Here is a 15526-nt window from a genome sequence, read left to right on the forward strand (position 1 = left end):
AGTCACAATTCTGATTTGCGTCCAAGACAGACGTCACTGTCCGAGCTGGCGCTACACATAAACTGGCCCTCCCTCAAAAAACGTCACGATTGGAGACTATAAAGGGCGAAGGGGAGAGCTGTGTCCCATGCAGTGTTGGAGGCTGGGCTGCAAGCCGGTTAGAAGGGCAGAGACTCCCGTCAGTGGAGAGAGACTGATCCATCGTGCAGAGAGAGAGTGTGGCAAGTGAGGGATGCGATGCCTGTATGAGTCCAGGTGGAATGAAGAGTAGGATAAACCGTTTTGATGCAGGGTTGAGGTTATATTGCGCCATGGCACGGATTTGCACTCCTGCAACAAATGGGCATTTCGCAAAGATGACATAGCACTTGAAAAAAAAAATATGGGATTCCACCAGGAACAGAACTCACTCACAACCTGAATGAAAAGAGGAAAAGGGATTCTATTCACGCCGGAATTCACTTCGGTCGTTTCATTCTTAAACCTGACCGGTTGTGAGCAGAGTGAACTATGAATCTGGGTAAAGCACTTTTGTTTTTCCTCCTGTCCAACTGCGTGACAATGATTTTGTCACTATCCACTTGCACCACTGTGGACATTGACCACATCAAGAAGAAGAGAGTAGAAGCGGTCCGGGGACAGATTCTCAGTAAACTTCGATTGACCAGTCCGCCTCAGACAACAGGTCCGAGTCAGGTACCGTTCCAGGTTCTGGCCCTTTATAACAGCACCAAGGAGCTCATTGAGGAGCTGGGAAGAGACAGGCAGCAAAGCTGTGGGCAGGATAACACAGAGACTGAATACTATGCCAAGGAGATTTACAAGTTCAACATGATCAGTGGTCCTCCGGAAAACAGTAAGTTCATCTTCTGCTTCTTTCATCACCAGTCATCATTTTAACTTCCAACTTTTATATATATTTCTTATTAAATACTGTATAGTTTGTCATAATATACGTAATGCAACACTGCAAAATGTTGCATTTCTGCAAAATTCATTCATTCATTCATTTTCTACCGCTTTTCCTCACGAGGGTCGCGGGGGTTGCTGGAGCCTATCCCAGCTGTCTTCGGGCGAGAGGCGGGGTACACCCTGGACTGGTGGCCAGCCAATCACAGGGCACATATAGACAAACAACCATTCACACTCACATTCATACCTATGGACAATTTGGAGTCGCCAATTAACCTAGCATGTTTTTGGAATGTGGGAGGAAACCGGAGTACCCGGAGAAAAACCCACGCATGCACGGGGAGAACATGCAAACTCCACACAGAAATGGCCGAGGGTGGAATTGAACCCTGGTCTCCTAGCCGTGAGGTCTGCGCGCTATAACCACTCGATCGCCGTGCCGCCATTTCTGCAAAAATTCCATAAACAATTCCCAAAAATGTGAATAATGTCAGGCTTGATTGCGTACGTTTGGATGCTGTCATTTGTTTGAGCGCAGCCTTTTACGCACAGATGCAAAAAGGGGAGCGCAAAGTAAACAATCAAATTGGAATGAGCGCCATTCCTCATACATACCTCACACCGAAGCCATGGGAACTCCAGCCTAATTCTGACACATTCCTAAAAAGGGGGGGGGGGGGATTCTCAGGCGGTTAGCTTCTACTATCCATTGCCAACTCCAATACCTCATTTCCATTTTCAGGCTGCCAGTTTCCTAATATTTTTGATCCTCTTTTTATAACTCTCTCACTTCTATTAACTGGCTTCTATGGAGTATAAAAGCAGGAGAGTTATCCCAGTGTTTTCATCCAATTCTCTTGTTCATCCGTGCTGGTATTTCCTGTGTAAAGTGCGCTCCATTGATTGTTCCAGACACCGGGAACAGAAGTCCACTATAAACAGCGTTCTGATTCTCCAGATGGGCTTTGTTTTTAAGGTGGAGGTTGGTGGTGTCGCCCATTCGGTGCAAATCAACAGGTGTTTATGCTGGGCTGGGACACTGAGCAGAGGCTCCCGGCACAAGTCTTGAATCTAATCCATTTCACAACCCCACCCCCCCAAGTAGATCCTGACATTCCAAATACACAGCTCAGGGGTTTATCCACTGGTCAGAGGTACGAGCAGAGCTCCCAAAACAAACACAGGTCTACGGAGTGGGACCAGTGATGGCCAGGTGCCCAGGACACATCACACTGGTCTTATACTGGAGGTGATAATACCAGACATCGGCTTGACTTATTACCAGTGTTACAAATAATAACAATAATAATAATAATAATAAGTATGCCATTATTGTCTGCCAGTAATGGGCAATCTAATGAATTACTATTTCCAACATCACTGTGTGGTATTATGCAATGATATCTATACCCCGGCTGCATGGCGGACAAACGGTTAGCACGGAGACCCGAGTTCAATTCCACCCTCAGGCATCTCTGTGTGGAGTTTGCATGTTCTCCCCGTGCATGCGTGGGTTTTCTCCGGGTACTCCGGTTTCCTCCCACATTCCAAAAACATGCTAGGTTACTTGGCGACTCCAAATTGTCCATAGGTATGAATGTGAGTGTGAATGGTTGTTTGTCTATATGTGCCCTGTGATTGGCTGGCCACCAGTCCAGGGTGTACCCCGCCTCTTTCCCGGAGACAGCTGGGATAGGCTCCAGCACCCCCGCCACCCTATGGAGAATAAGCAGTAGAAAATGAATGAATGAATATGTATACCCCCTAGTGTTTTCATAGCATAATTGCAAGTTACAAGCTCAACCCTAATCTCGTGTGCCGCACGGTAGACGAGTGGTTAGCATGTAGGCCTCGCAGTCAGGAGATCAGGAAGGGGTGCATGCGTGGGTTTTCCTCCGGGTACTCCGGTTTCCTCCCACATTCCAAAAACATGCTAGGTTAATTGGCGACTCCAAATTGTCCATAGGTATGAATGTGAGTGTGAATGGTTGTTTGTCTATATGTGCCCTGTGATTGGATGGGCAACCAGTCCAGGGTGTACCCCGCCTCTCGCCCCAAGACAGCTGGGATAGGCTCCAGCATACGCGCAACCCTAGTGAGGATAAACGGCATAGGAAATGGATGGATGGATGCCTGCCCAACACCAACTGCATCTCCACGCGGCGTATTATTACCCAAGCGTGTGCCAACATACATTAAGTAGCAATTTTCTCCTACTTTCCATGATATATTTTAAAGAGATCAGGGCATGTTTCGGCATGTAGGAACATAATGTCTGTCACCTTGATAATTCAGTTCATTTTCATTCCCATTGGATTTAATGACTTTTACAGTCACTGTTTTTTGGAAGGCGGGGAGTATGTGGGAATATAGTCAAGTTTTTCACGCCCAGTTAAAAAGTTAAACAGAACTTTCTCTCTCATTCTTCTTGTAATGCCCCCCCCAATTTTGCCATTTGAAGACTTCTAAACATTGACACTGAGCACAAGCAGCTTACTGTATGTAGATCTCCTCACATCGGCTTCATGCAAGTGCATGGGATTTTTTTTTACAACTTGAGATTGTGTAACCAAGTGGATAATCACATCTGCACTGTCTTTTATGAGGTCAAGGCACTTCAGCAGCTGGCTTGCACCTGCAGCCTGATGCTTCCTATTTCCTTTGTTTACCCCTGCAAAGCTCTGGAGAGAGTGACATCACAGACTGTCCCCCGAGCGACAGCAGGAAAGTGAGGAGATTCCCAGCTTCTTTTTTTGTTGTTTTTTTTAATCATGATGTCGGACAGCAGAGAATCAACACAAGAATGAGCGCCGTTGTGGTTACCGGGGGTTCATTTCCTGCAGTTCATCAAAACTCTAATCAAGTTAGTGAATCTGTATTTGTAGACACGCAGTGGAACATCTGTAATAACAGATACGTTCTTCTAATTGGTAAACAAACTTTCCTATAAAGCAGGGGTCTCAAACTCAATTTACCTGGGGGCCACCGGAGCTAGGTTCTGGGTGAAGCCGGGCCGCATCAGGTTTTCAAAAAAAAACCCAAAACACATTTATTAAAAACTGGAAAAAAAAATCAATAAAAAAACTATCTTCAATGCTTTTGCTTCTGCTATACCCTACACTTTTTCAGTACTTTGGTTCCGGTTTTCCACACCAAAATATCTGATAAAACATTCCACTGTTCTCAAACATCTTAATTTTTATTTTTCTATACACAAAATAAGATAAAAAAAAACAAAGTAAATAAACAAATTAAGAATAAAGACAATAAATCAATCAATCAGTAATAAATAAGTAAAATAATAATAAAACAGCAAATAAGAAAAGCATAAGAAACCACATACAGTTGGTAGAGAAATTATTTTTTTCAGATTCAAATGTACAGTATTAACAGTTATTTAACCTTTAACATGAACATTAATGAAACTTAATCATTTGACCCAATTAGCAAGTTAGCATCGTACTCGGTTCCATCTGGGAGCAGCGTCGTAACTTTAACAACATGTTTTGATGAGATGCTTTATCTTGACGTGTATTTTCCGTTTTATTCCAAATCATTTCCTGCATTTATTTGTACCCAGCGTCATAAGCCTTTAGCTTCATTGCTAATCCAAAACAAAATAGGGCGGGGTAACAGTATGGGCGGGGCGAAATCATGTTAATTGTGTCCGGTGTGCACACAGCTGTCATTTCAACATTAAACTTTGGTATCAAGGTGGGGGCCTCAAACTAGCGTCTCGCGGGCCGCATTTGGCCCGCGGGCCGCAAGTTTGAGACCCCTGCTATAAAGGAAGCAGTGAATTCAAGTCGGAGCAGGAAGAAGAAGCGTAATGGGGCCAAACATTGCAGAACAGTACCGCCAGGTGGTGGCGTTTTATTGTTTTATGGTAAAATGACTTTGGGTATTGAACCTGGTGCTTTCCTAGTTTGCAGTAATTTACCTGACATGGGTAGCATTTTTGGTATGTCTGGTATGTTTCTGTAATGGCATTACACAAAGCCATAGAAAAAGTAAAACCAATCCAATGCTCACTCAGATTTGTGGTCCAAGTCCAAATGTTCCGACTTTCGGAGGCTCCCATGTTGGATATAGGCTGGACATAGATTGTTTCAGATTGTTTGTGTCATCATGTGACTCATTCCAATATTGGGTCATAACATTAGTAAACGTATTTCATTTTAATTATGCAAGCAATCCCCTCCGCTTGCCAACATGGAACAAATTACCTTTCAGAGCCTTGGCAAAAATAAGCCGTAATGTGAAATCCACCTAAAACCATTGCAATGGGAAAAATGAGGTCATCCAAAAGGAAACCAAAGACTTGATTAGAATTTCAAATCTCCCCTCCAAAAGGGGGGCTTTTTTGCCTCCAGTGGGGGTGGGGGCGATGTATGAGTGGAGCAAAGGGCGACTGAGGTGGAAACACTGGGCAGATATATGAATGCTGTAAAGGTCACCTATAAATAGGAAACATTCAGACAAAAAAAAAATAGTGGAAATATCAGATAACGACCGGGATAAGATTATGGGTCAAATCGAGTACTCTGTGATGACACATATGCATTTATGAGTTTCCATTGTACCCAAACGAAAGGTGTGATAGCCCCCCCTCGGTGTCTAATAGACTTAAAGCCTGAGGTAATAAGTTAGCCAGAGCTTGGCTGTAAATGACTGTTTCCACTTTGCTTATAAAACATTTGCTATGTGCTTGTTTAGCTCCTCGCCGCATGCGCCCGGCCTGTTAAAATAAGAAACTACCGGGTGATACGATGAAAAGAAGGGCGAGCCTCGGGTGCAACAGGAAGCTTTTCAGATATAAGCACAATGCGGCCATTTATATCCTGTAAATGTCAAGCACGCCACATTATCAGACGTGCACGCGCCAAGGGGAGGTGTATTACAAGTTAGCGCTTGCAGAGCATGTGGAGTCGTTTGATTCCTTGCTGGTTGCTGGGACGGCGTCCTGTTCCAGCACGTGGGCCCGCACGTTCCTGAGCTAGAGCCGAGACGCGCTGCTTTTTGGGAATATCTGGGCTTCTGTCTGAGCACCTGTGGAGCTCAAGAGTTAGTGGGGAGGGCATGTTAGTGCAGACGCATTTGGTTTTCATTGCAACTGAGGTCACGCCAGGCGTAAGCAGATGCTTCATAGCAAGAGCGGTATCCTGCTGTTCATCCAGCTAGCGTTTGGGAATTTCATGGTATCATCAATTATCAGGCTTCATACAAATGAAAATGAGCTATCGATTAATATCGGCCAATAATGCCAATAACGTTATTGGCATTATTGGCACAGTAACCAGATTCGTTCAACCTAGTGAGGACAAGCAGTAAAGAAAATGGTCTCATGTTACAAAATGGTACACAAAAATAAGAGTAGTTACCTAGGAACTAATGAAGAACTAACAACCAATAACTAGAGTAGTTACTGAGGAACTACATTGCATATTGCAGTATTTTTCTTTTGGATGAACATTGTTTACATTCATTGATAAGTGAATTTCGACAATATAGCAGTGATTATTTTTGTAATTAGATCATACAAAATATTTTTAGAGCCCTGTAGACATGAAATAACACCCCTATAGTCACCTTTCCACTCATATTACCCAAGTGGTCGAACACTACATGTTACATGTCTTTGAATGCTTCTTCTCAATGCCTGATGTTTGTATTTGACTTAATTTGGTCAGTTTTATGCTTGAATTTAAACTTTGCGTACATGTGTACCATGTCAGTATCGGTAATAAAGTGCTGTACAATATCAGTACAATATTTTGCATCTCCAAATGAAATATATCGAGGTATTTATACCAGTCTAGTAGAGGAGACCCATATATTTGAATCACCCGTGTTACTGCACCGCTAGCAGAGAACCCATACAGGCAAAAGGACAACATGCAAACTGAAAAAAAGGCCAGCGTTGACACAAATTCAAAACATTTTTTTTGCTGCTAACCACTAATCCACCGTGCTGCATTAGCTGCATCCGAAAAATACTGTCTGAAATAACATATAAATCACCCGAAGATAAACAAGAAAATCCTCGGAAAATAAGACTTTAATAATATCCCATCCAATGAGGTAAGAAATGAATAAAAGCTTCAAGGAGGTGAGCCAAAAGCAACATTTCAAGCTCGGAGTCCCACATTAAAAAAAATCTACTGTTTTGAGTCATGCTTTTCCCTTTTACCTGCAGATGACCTCCCGTACTGCCCAAAGGGAATCACTTCCAAGGTATTCCGCTTCAACGTCTCCACCATGGAGAAGAACTCCACCAACTTGTTCCGGGCCGAGTTTCGAGCTCTGAGGATCCCCAACCCCGGTGCCAAGAAAAACGAGCAGAGGATCGAGCTCTACCAGGTGTGTGAACTAATGCCTTCTCTCTCTCTCTCTGCCACCGGGTCAGGCAGTAAGAGCCTGGGGGATGGGGGGGGGTATATTTATTTTATAACTCCCTCTGTAGCACTGATCATTATTCCATATGCTCATGGATTGTGCATTAGACCACATTTAAAAGCCTGCACGGCCGTCTTCTGAGATTACTAATCTGCTGTTGCTTTGTTTTTTTTATGCTGACATTCTTAAAAGCCGCAGGCCTTTCTTATAAAAACAAGTCCGAATTTTCGTAAAGATCTCCACCTGCATTTGTGTGGATTTAAGTGTTTTCGTGGCAAGGATTTTTTTTTTTTTTGTAATTCCGTTTCCTCATTAATCTCCCGTGAGAGCCTAAGAGTAATGATCGTGTTGCTACATTTCCGGCCGGGGGGAGACAAGCGTCTCCAGACTGCATCCCGCCTCCGAGGCCAGCTCTGGATGCAGACTGTCAGGCCCGCTAGATTGTTTCCAGGGGTCCGTAAAGAGATAGAGGCAGGGTCACCCACTGGGGGAGTAAATGGACCTTGTCACTCCATCGCCTCCGCACTTTTCAGGCCAGAGCAGATTGGTAAGAAGCCTGATGCTGGCAGTCCTCAGACCCTCGTTCCCACAGGAAGTTAGATTACATACTGATATTGTTTGGGAACGGGGGTTTAGCCAAGGTACTCAAGCAGACCAGATGATCACAAATCGGTCTGGGGCGCTGGTTGACCTTCCAATTTTTTTTCCCTTTGAGATAGTGTAAATAATCTGTTCCAGGGTCAAACGGACACCATCATAAAACCCTAGTTACCGGTACTGCAAGAAACATTTAATACTCTATGTCACACAAATGGAAAATTAAGTTAACCACTGTTAAGGTACAAAAACGGTAAAACCAACGTTATAACTCCAGATGCTCAATATTGTTTTTTTCGCCAGCCAATCACAGGGCATATATAAGTTTTAAGATTTCGTTTCAAAAATAATGCTAGCAATTTTAGAATTTGGAAAGCTGCACATTTCCATGTGGCACAAACATTCATTCAATCATTCATTCATTTTCTACCGCTTATCCTCACAAGGGTCGCGGGGGTGCTGGAGCCTATCCCAGCTGTCCTGGGGTGAGAGGCGGGGTACACCCTGGACTGGTCGCCAGCCAATCACAGGGCACATATAACTTTTAAGATTTCGTTTCAAAAATAATGCTAGCAATTTTAGAATTTGCAAAGCTGCACATTTCCATGTGGCACAAACATTCATTCATTCATTCATTTTCTACTGCTTATCCTCACGAGGGTCGCGGGGGTGCTGGAGCCTATCCCAGCTGTCTTGGGGCGAGAGGCGGGGTACACCCTGGACTGGTTCGGGTGTTAAAAAAAATACTTCAGTATTGTGAAGGGAGCCACAACAAAGAGACTGAAGAGCCACATGCGGCTCTGGAGCCGTGGGTTGCTGACCTCTGGTGTAGGTCGACCTCTTTTTGGATCATTTTTAAAGCTAAATCAAAGAAAAATATGTATTCATCACACTTCATACTTCCAAGCTTCTCAACAGTTTGATGACGGTTATCTTAAGTCACTGCTGTGTGTGTGACAGGAAGAAAAGCTCTGGAGAAGTGGTCGTTCTCTTGAGCCTGAATATAAGACGATTCGTCTTATGAGACTGACTAAATTTGTGTAAATACAGTAACTCTTACATTCATGATGGCGGTCTTAACACTAAAAGTGTTCAGAAAAGCCAAAGAAAAAGTAAACGCATACCCAGAGCTAGTAATCCTTTGACGCTCACTTTACGCCACTTGTATTCTGAAGTTTTGTGCTTTTGGGATGTTGGACTGGGAATGAGGATAAGCATTTTTGTTTAGTTCCGTGCAGGTAGCGAATGTAATTAGCGGTTTTGAGCATGATGACATGTTTGGGGGCGAGCGCAGTGCAGAGCCGCCTTCTGGCTTGTGTGGCACTGCCTCTCTCTCTCTCGTGTGCGAGCTGCTGATGTGAAGAGCAGCCAGGTTCCTATTGGCAGGAGGGTAACATGCAGGCATTAACTTGCAAAATGGGGATATCAACACAGGCAGTCACTTTTTCCATGAAGAGTAGACATTTGGCCCAAGGCATCCTGGAGAGTCTGGCTCAGACAGACAGCTTCTGTGTGTGTGTGTGTGTGTGTGTGTGTGTTAAAGAGAGAGTTTATGCAGCTGGGTCACATTTTCATCCTTCCTTGCAGATCCTCCAGAAAGATGACCCCAAAGCCAAACAGCGCTACATCGGGGGCAAGAACGTCCTGACCAAGGGGATGCCTGAGTGGGTCTCTTTCGATGTTACAGAGACAGTGAGGGAGTGGCTCATGTACAGACGTGAGTAGAGCGAACACCCCCATCCCACCCAACCCGGCCCCACCCCTCTGTCACATAGTAGTGCTCCAGGTGATCAATCCATGCTTTACATCCTTCACAGAGACCAATCTTGGCCTGGAGATCAGCGTGCATTGTCCATGTCACACCTTCAAGCCCAACGGGGACATTATTGAGAATGTCAACGAGGTGCTAGAGGTCAAGTTTAAAGGTGAGATTACATGCATTATTTGGGTTAGCTGGATGTCTGTTGGTAGTGTTTGTAACTGTTAATTGGTTCCAGACCAGGCCGCATTAAATTAATATCCATGATATAGGATTAAGTGCTAATAAATTGAATATTTTTTGTAGTTACAGCAAAGAAAACCAATGTATGACTTTCTAAATATGTTTTTTTTAAACATTTTTATAGCTCTGTAGAAATAAATCATCTATATAGTATATAGTCATTTTTACACTCCTGTTAGTCATTGTTTAAATCTTATGCGGCAGGGACCCGATACGGCCGCAAGCTAGCACGCTAACTAGCTAACCGCGTCTAAACTTAAGAAAAAAAAAGCTACCACTTCCACACAAGATGGGAGAAGAACTTTTTTTTTCACTCTATCATGTCAGAATGTCAGACATGCCACGGCTGACTTCATGACTTCATGCAGTGTTAAGGTTATATAACGTAAGGTAACGTAGTGACCAGAATACTACATTCATTCATTTTCTGCCACTTACCCTCACAAGGGTCGCGGGGGTGCTGGAGCCTATCCCAGCTGTCTTCGGATGAGAGACGGGGTACACTCTGGACTGGTGGCCAGCCAATCACAGGGCACATATAGACAAACAACCATTCACACTCACATTCATACCTATGGACAATTTGGAGTCGCCAATTAACCTAGCATGTTTTTGGAATGTTACCCGGAGAAAACCACGAGGAGAACATGCAAACTCCACACAGAGATGCCCGAGGGTGGGATCAAACTCGGGTCTTCTAGCTGTGTGGCCTGCACGCTAACCACTCGTCCATCGTGCAGCCCAGAATACCACATATCACTTGCATTTAATTAGGTTTTGACTAATAATACCCCATAGTGTAATTTCTGGTAACAGTGATGTGGTGATTATTGAAAGGAACTGTACCTTCACATGTAGGTGTCCATAGAGTCTGTGTAGGAACTCCAAACGTGATAAAAATCCATCATCTCCCTCACTTGTTTGCTCCGCTTTAGAGACAAGAGGCACTCAAAAAAAACTTTCAGGCAGGCTTCACTATACATCATAAAATGACGCCTGGAGCTATGGCAGCTATTAGTCAGTGAGCTACTAAAGACTGAATTATGCTACACGGAAGTCAGAATACCGACCCTTCTAATGGTGTCTTGATCATTTATCTGTCAGTGCTAGGGGCAGTGTTTTGCTGAGCGTGAACAACAACGACCGTCTTTTGTCTTTGATTATGACTATGGGTTCTGGAGTATTATGTTCATAAAAAAACTATCACAGCTTTGCGGTTCATGTTGCACATTTTTTTAAGGTGCACATCAAGTTCCGTCAAGAGTAAAAATAACAAATTAAATTAAATATATTTTGTGTCCTCCTTAAAACTACAGTATGTTGTTGATTTATGGCATCTAGTAGAGTTACGGTATATACGTATGTAAAACGTTGATGAAGTGTACAATAGTCACATACAGCAGGTTCCATTTTTTTAGTGCTCTTGTGCAAATTCCAAATGGGCAATTGTGTGGCGTTGAGGAAAACAAAGCCTTTGAAGGGTTTTTTTGTTCTTAAAGCTTCCTCTTACAGATGCAATCTGATGATTACTGGAACGCACTCGGCACCAGTAACAATCTTCATGTGGGCCGGGGATGGTCAGCTAATGGGATCCTCCTGCTCAGGGCTGGTGACATTTTTGCGGGGTCGACTACCTGACTTTTTTTTGTGAAGATTAGGGATTTTAAATGCTATGGTCAGCGGAAAAGTAAATTAGATTTGACTTAAATTTTTTTTTTTTTCCTGTATGTAATTTTACAATATATTTCATATCAACTTAATTTCATCAGGTCAGTGTAACGAAGGAGCGAAGTTGTGTCATTGTGTTTGGCGCCCTTACCGCCATGCCTGCAGTGATCGTCATTACAGTGATGGAGATAAAGGCTCTCCCTCCTACGAGGAAATCAGACTGAGAGCATGGGAATGACACTGATCTGGTATCTCACTTAGCAATGAGGGGCCCCCGAGCCCCGGGTCCTGGGAACGCTCCGGAACGGGTTGGCCACAAGGAATGTGCTGCCATGGCGCTGAGACGATTGGCCCTAATTAAAGCAGGGCCAACATATCCACCGGCAACATCTCTCCTGAGATATCTGCTGCTTTTGCCATCAGTCCTAGAGCGGAGGAGCAGACGGTGGGCCGAGGGGGAGAACGGTGGGAAGAGGGAAGTTGGGAGAGCGCTGCAATGGAAGAAAGATGAAAAGTCCCGTCTCGATATTATCCGTCTGTAAAAAAAAAATGACAGCTAATTACGACGGTGTAGTTGTGGCTCCACTAAAAGTCTTTTGTGTCTTTTCTCACGCCGTCCTGCAGGTATGGAGGCAGACTTTGACGATCTGAGCCGTACCAAGAAACAAAGGGAGCAGCTGTACCCCCATCTCATCCTCATGATGCTGCCCCCCCACAGGCTCGACACACACTCCTCCTCCCGCAGGCGCAAGAGAGCACTTGACACCAATTACTGCTTCAAGTAAGGCAGTTTTTCATAACCATAAGTCATATATTCAAATAGGGCAATTAGGTCCCATGTAGTATTTTACCACAATTTGAAATACTTATCAGAGGTTCCACAATTTGTATTCAAAGTCAAAATATCACCTTAATGCTGGAATTTTGACAATTTAAATATGTTTTTAGTAAGCCATAGTAATCTTTGGTCTTCCTCAACGCCTCCTACCTGGCAGCATCCTTCTACCAATATATTCCCTCCTCTGGACATGTCCCAACCATCTCAGTCTGGCCTCTCTGACTTGATCTCCAAGGCCTCTAACATGTAATGTCCCTCTGATGTACTTGTTCCTGATCCTATCCATCCCGGTCACTCCCACTTAGAAACTCAGCAGTCTCTGGAATCAAATAATGTGTCTTGGGTATTAGACACATCGGCCTGTAAAAACATAATGAGCTCTCTTTTGAAGTCTTACAGTACAAATAAATACAAAAATATGAAATAATATTAGCTATGTTAGCAAATCTAGCAGCCTTTCCTGGGATTACATCACAGTACAATACCATGTTAATGGTCCAATGAAAAACTAGGGCATTTCATTCATTCATTCATTCATTTTCTACCGCTTATTCTCACAAGGGTCGCAGGAAGTGCTGGAGCCTATCCCAGCTGTCTTACACCCTGGACTGGTGGCCAGCCAATCACAGGGCACATATAGACAAACAACCATTCACACTCACATTCATACCTATGGACAATTTGGAGTCGCCGATTAACCTAGCATGTTTTTGGAATGTGGGAGGAAACCGAAGTACCCGATACGGCCGCAAGCTAGGACACTAATTAGCTAACTGCGTCTAAACTTGAGAAAAAAAAAGCTACCACTTCCACACAAGATGGGAGAAGAACTTTTTTTCCACTCTATCATGTCAGAATGTCAGACATGCCACGGCTGACTTCATGACCTCATGCAGTGTTAAGGTTATATAACGTAAGGTAACGTAGTGACCAGAATACTACATTCATTCATTTTCTGCCACTTATCTTCACGAGGGTCGCGCGGGGGGTGCTGGAGCCTATCCCAGCTGTCTTCGGATGAGAGGCGGGGTACACCCTGGACTGGTCGCCAGCCAATCACAGGGCACATATAGACAAACAACCATTCACACTCACATTCATACATATGGACAATTTGGAGTCGCCAATTAACCTAGCATGTTTTTGGAATGTGGGAGGAAACCTACGCATGCACAAGGAGAACATGGATACTCCACACAGAGATGGACGAGGGTGGCATTGAACTCGGCCTGCGCGCTAACCTCTCGACCACCGTGCAGCCAAAAGAGGGCGTGAAAACAGGACATTTGGTCACCAAAGCTAAGTTGATTGGATAGCTAGATAGCACGCTCTACTGGAGAAACGACATGATGACATGTCAATGTCATTGGAAGCATTGTTTCCTGTCCAGCATAAGCTGCAGGTGTGTTATCATGATCCAGCTGTACAAGCAGCAGGCCGACATGCGGGACGGCAGGCAGGAAGGAAGACACCGACATGAAATAAACGTGTTCATCATCGAGACCAGCATGACAAGTCGGGATCTGTCCCAGCTACGAGAAAATGCTCACCACTATTACGTGCCAGGCATCTCCTCACCTCCGCATTTCCTCTGTAGAGCTGACAGACACCTGGGCTGGCTGGGAACGAGGGAAAATAAGGGCACACCTAAGAGTGGAATTTGTGAACTTCTCTCATCAGGGAGGAAATAGCTGACGTTCACACGGTCGTGTTATAAAGACCTTTAATCTCTTCTTTTTTTTTTTTTTGGTCTACAGCAATTATGAAGAGAACTGCTGTGTACGGCCACTTTATATTAATTTCCGCCAGGACTTAGGCTGGAGGTGGATCCATCAGCCTGAGGGCTACTATGCCAACTTCTGCTCTGGTCCCTGTCCTTACCTACGCAGCGCCGACACCACCCACAGCACAGTAAGTCAAACACCACCAAAAGTTCCTGTTCAAGTCTCGAACCTTTCTGATAATTGTTCCGTTTTCTCCACGAAAAGCTGCTGAGCCTGTACAACACCTTGAACCCAGAGGCGTCGGCCTCACCATGCTGCGTCCCCCAAGACTTGGAGCCCCTCACCATCCTCTACTACGTGGGTCGCTCGCCTAAAGTGGAGCAGCTCTCCAACATGGTCGTCAAGTCCTGCAAGTGTAGCTAAGAAGCTTCAGGGATCACAGAGACACTTCCTGCACTACTCAGGAGCGACTCAAAAGGGGTTTTGGGGCAGCGTCCACTGCCTCTTCTTCAGCCTTGTCCAAGCTCCATAACACTATTGGAAGCCCCACAGACAATGACGGCGTCTGGTCAAGTTGACCGATGACGCCGTCAAACCCAACTTGACCTCTCAGTGACCGTTCCTTAATCATCTTTCTTACCTTCTATTTCATATTCCAGCATTTTCAACAGCGCGTACCTCAGTCTATTCTCATCCTGTTTTGATCAAAAGAAGAACAGAATAAAACTTGTCTTGGAATGACCACTGCATTCTTAAGGACATAATTGCAGTCCAAAAGACGGTTGAAAAAACAGAAAAATGACTGAGAAGAGAGACTGAACTCAGCATGACAGGACACACAGGACACGTTTGGATGTCCGAGCTGGAAAGCGATGCTGTGCTACACTGTGTATTTAGGATGAAATGCTGTTGAATAAAAAAGGATTTTTAGGAAAATATGATAAAAATGCTGGAAACCAACCTATTCAAAGTCGTATTTCAATGGTGATGTTAATACCTCTGCATTGCAACAGGGATGATTTCACTTGAAAGTAAAGCCTGTCTGTTGTATGAGAGCAAGGGATGGGCATTGGACTACATTTCCTTCAGATTGACTAACAATTAATGAATTGTCATTGTTTTTTTTTTTTAAATCTTATTTTCAAAAAATGGGAGAATCATTCTCGGAATGTTCTGAACCCCTGTTTCCATGCCATAGCATGAATGGAACTCAACATCAAATCACTCATTACAATGATTCCCCAAATTCCTGAAGCTCGGTTAATGGATTTTTATGCCCATCCTGAATGAGAGCATGCAAGTGAACACTAATTAATTGTAAATTATGTTCTTATTACTCTTGGAAACACCTTTTTAATTAAATGACAGTTGGGTAGAGTTGTTTAGTAG

At 44.0% G+C, this 15526-nt stretch overlaps 2 protein-coding genes across 2 annotated transcripts in view; one reads left to right on the forward strand and one right to left on the reverse strand.

Annotated features, from left to right (window-relative positions):
• Window positions 1–53: 53 nt before the first annotated feature.
• On the forward strand, window positions 54–15514 carry tgfb3 (transforming growth factor, beta 3). The gene is made up of 7 exons (XM_058091146.2): window positions 54–856; window positions 7109–7272; window positions 9493–9622; window positions 9723–9830; window positions 12200–12356; window positions 14171–14324; window positions 14402–15514. The coding sequence occupies exons 1-7, from the start codon at window positions 511–513 to the stop codon at window positions 14558–14560; spliced, it is 1218 nt and encodes a 405-aa protein (XP_057947129.2). The 5' UTR covers window positions 54–510; the 3' UTR covers window positions 14561–15514.
• The window catches only part of ttll5 (tubulin tyrosine ligase-like family, member 5), a 60507-nt gene continuing 55996 nt past the window's right edge, over window positions 11016–15526 (reverse strand). Inside the window, exon 33 of the mRNA XM_078796249.1 lies at window positions 11016–12111. The gene's annotated coding sequence lies outside the window, so the exon portion shown is untranslated. The remainder of the gene's footprint in view (window positions 12112–15526) is intronic.

Source organism: Doryrhamphus excisus, linkage group LG14 (genome assembly GCF_037039965.1).
Source record: "Doryrhamphus excisus strain RoL-2023G ecotype Guam linkage group LG14, RoL_Dexc_Guam_v1.1, whole genome shotgun sequence".
In the NCBI taxonomy this organism is placed as follows: Eukaryota; Metazoa; Chordata; class Actinopteri; order Syngnathiformes; family Syngnathidae; genus Doryrhamphus; species Doryrhamphus excisus.

What these genes read in the sequence shown, in the direction of transcription:
- tgfb3 (XM_058091146.2), top strand. Translation starts at nt 511, where the DNA reads ATGAATCTGGGTAAAGCACTTTTGTTTTTCCTCCTGTCCAACTGCGTG. An exon ending in CAGTGGTCCTCCGGAAAACA is followed by an intron (nt 857 to 7,108) that starts GTAAGTTCATCT and finishes TTTTACCTGCAG; the next exon opens with ATGACCTCCCGTACTGCCCA. An exon ending in CCGACACCACCCACAGCACA is followed by an intron (nt 14,325 to 14,401) that starts GTAAGTCAAACA and finishes CTCCACGAAAAG; the next exon opens with CTGCTGAGCCTGTACAACAC.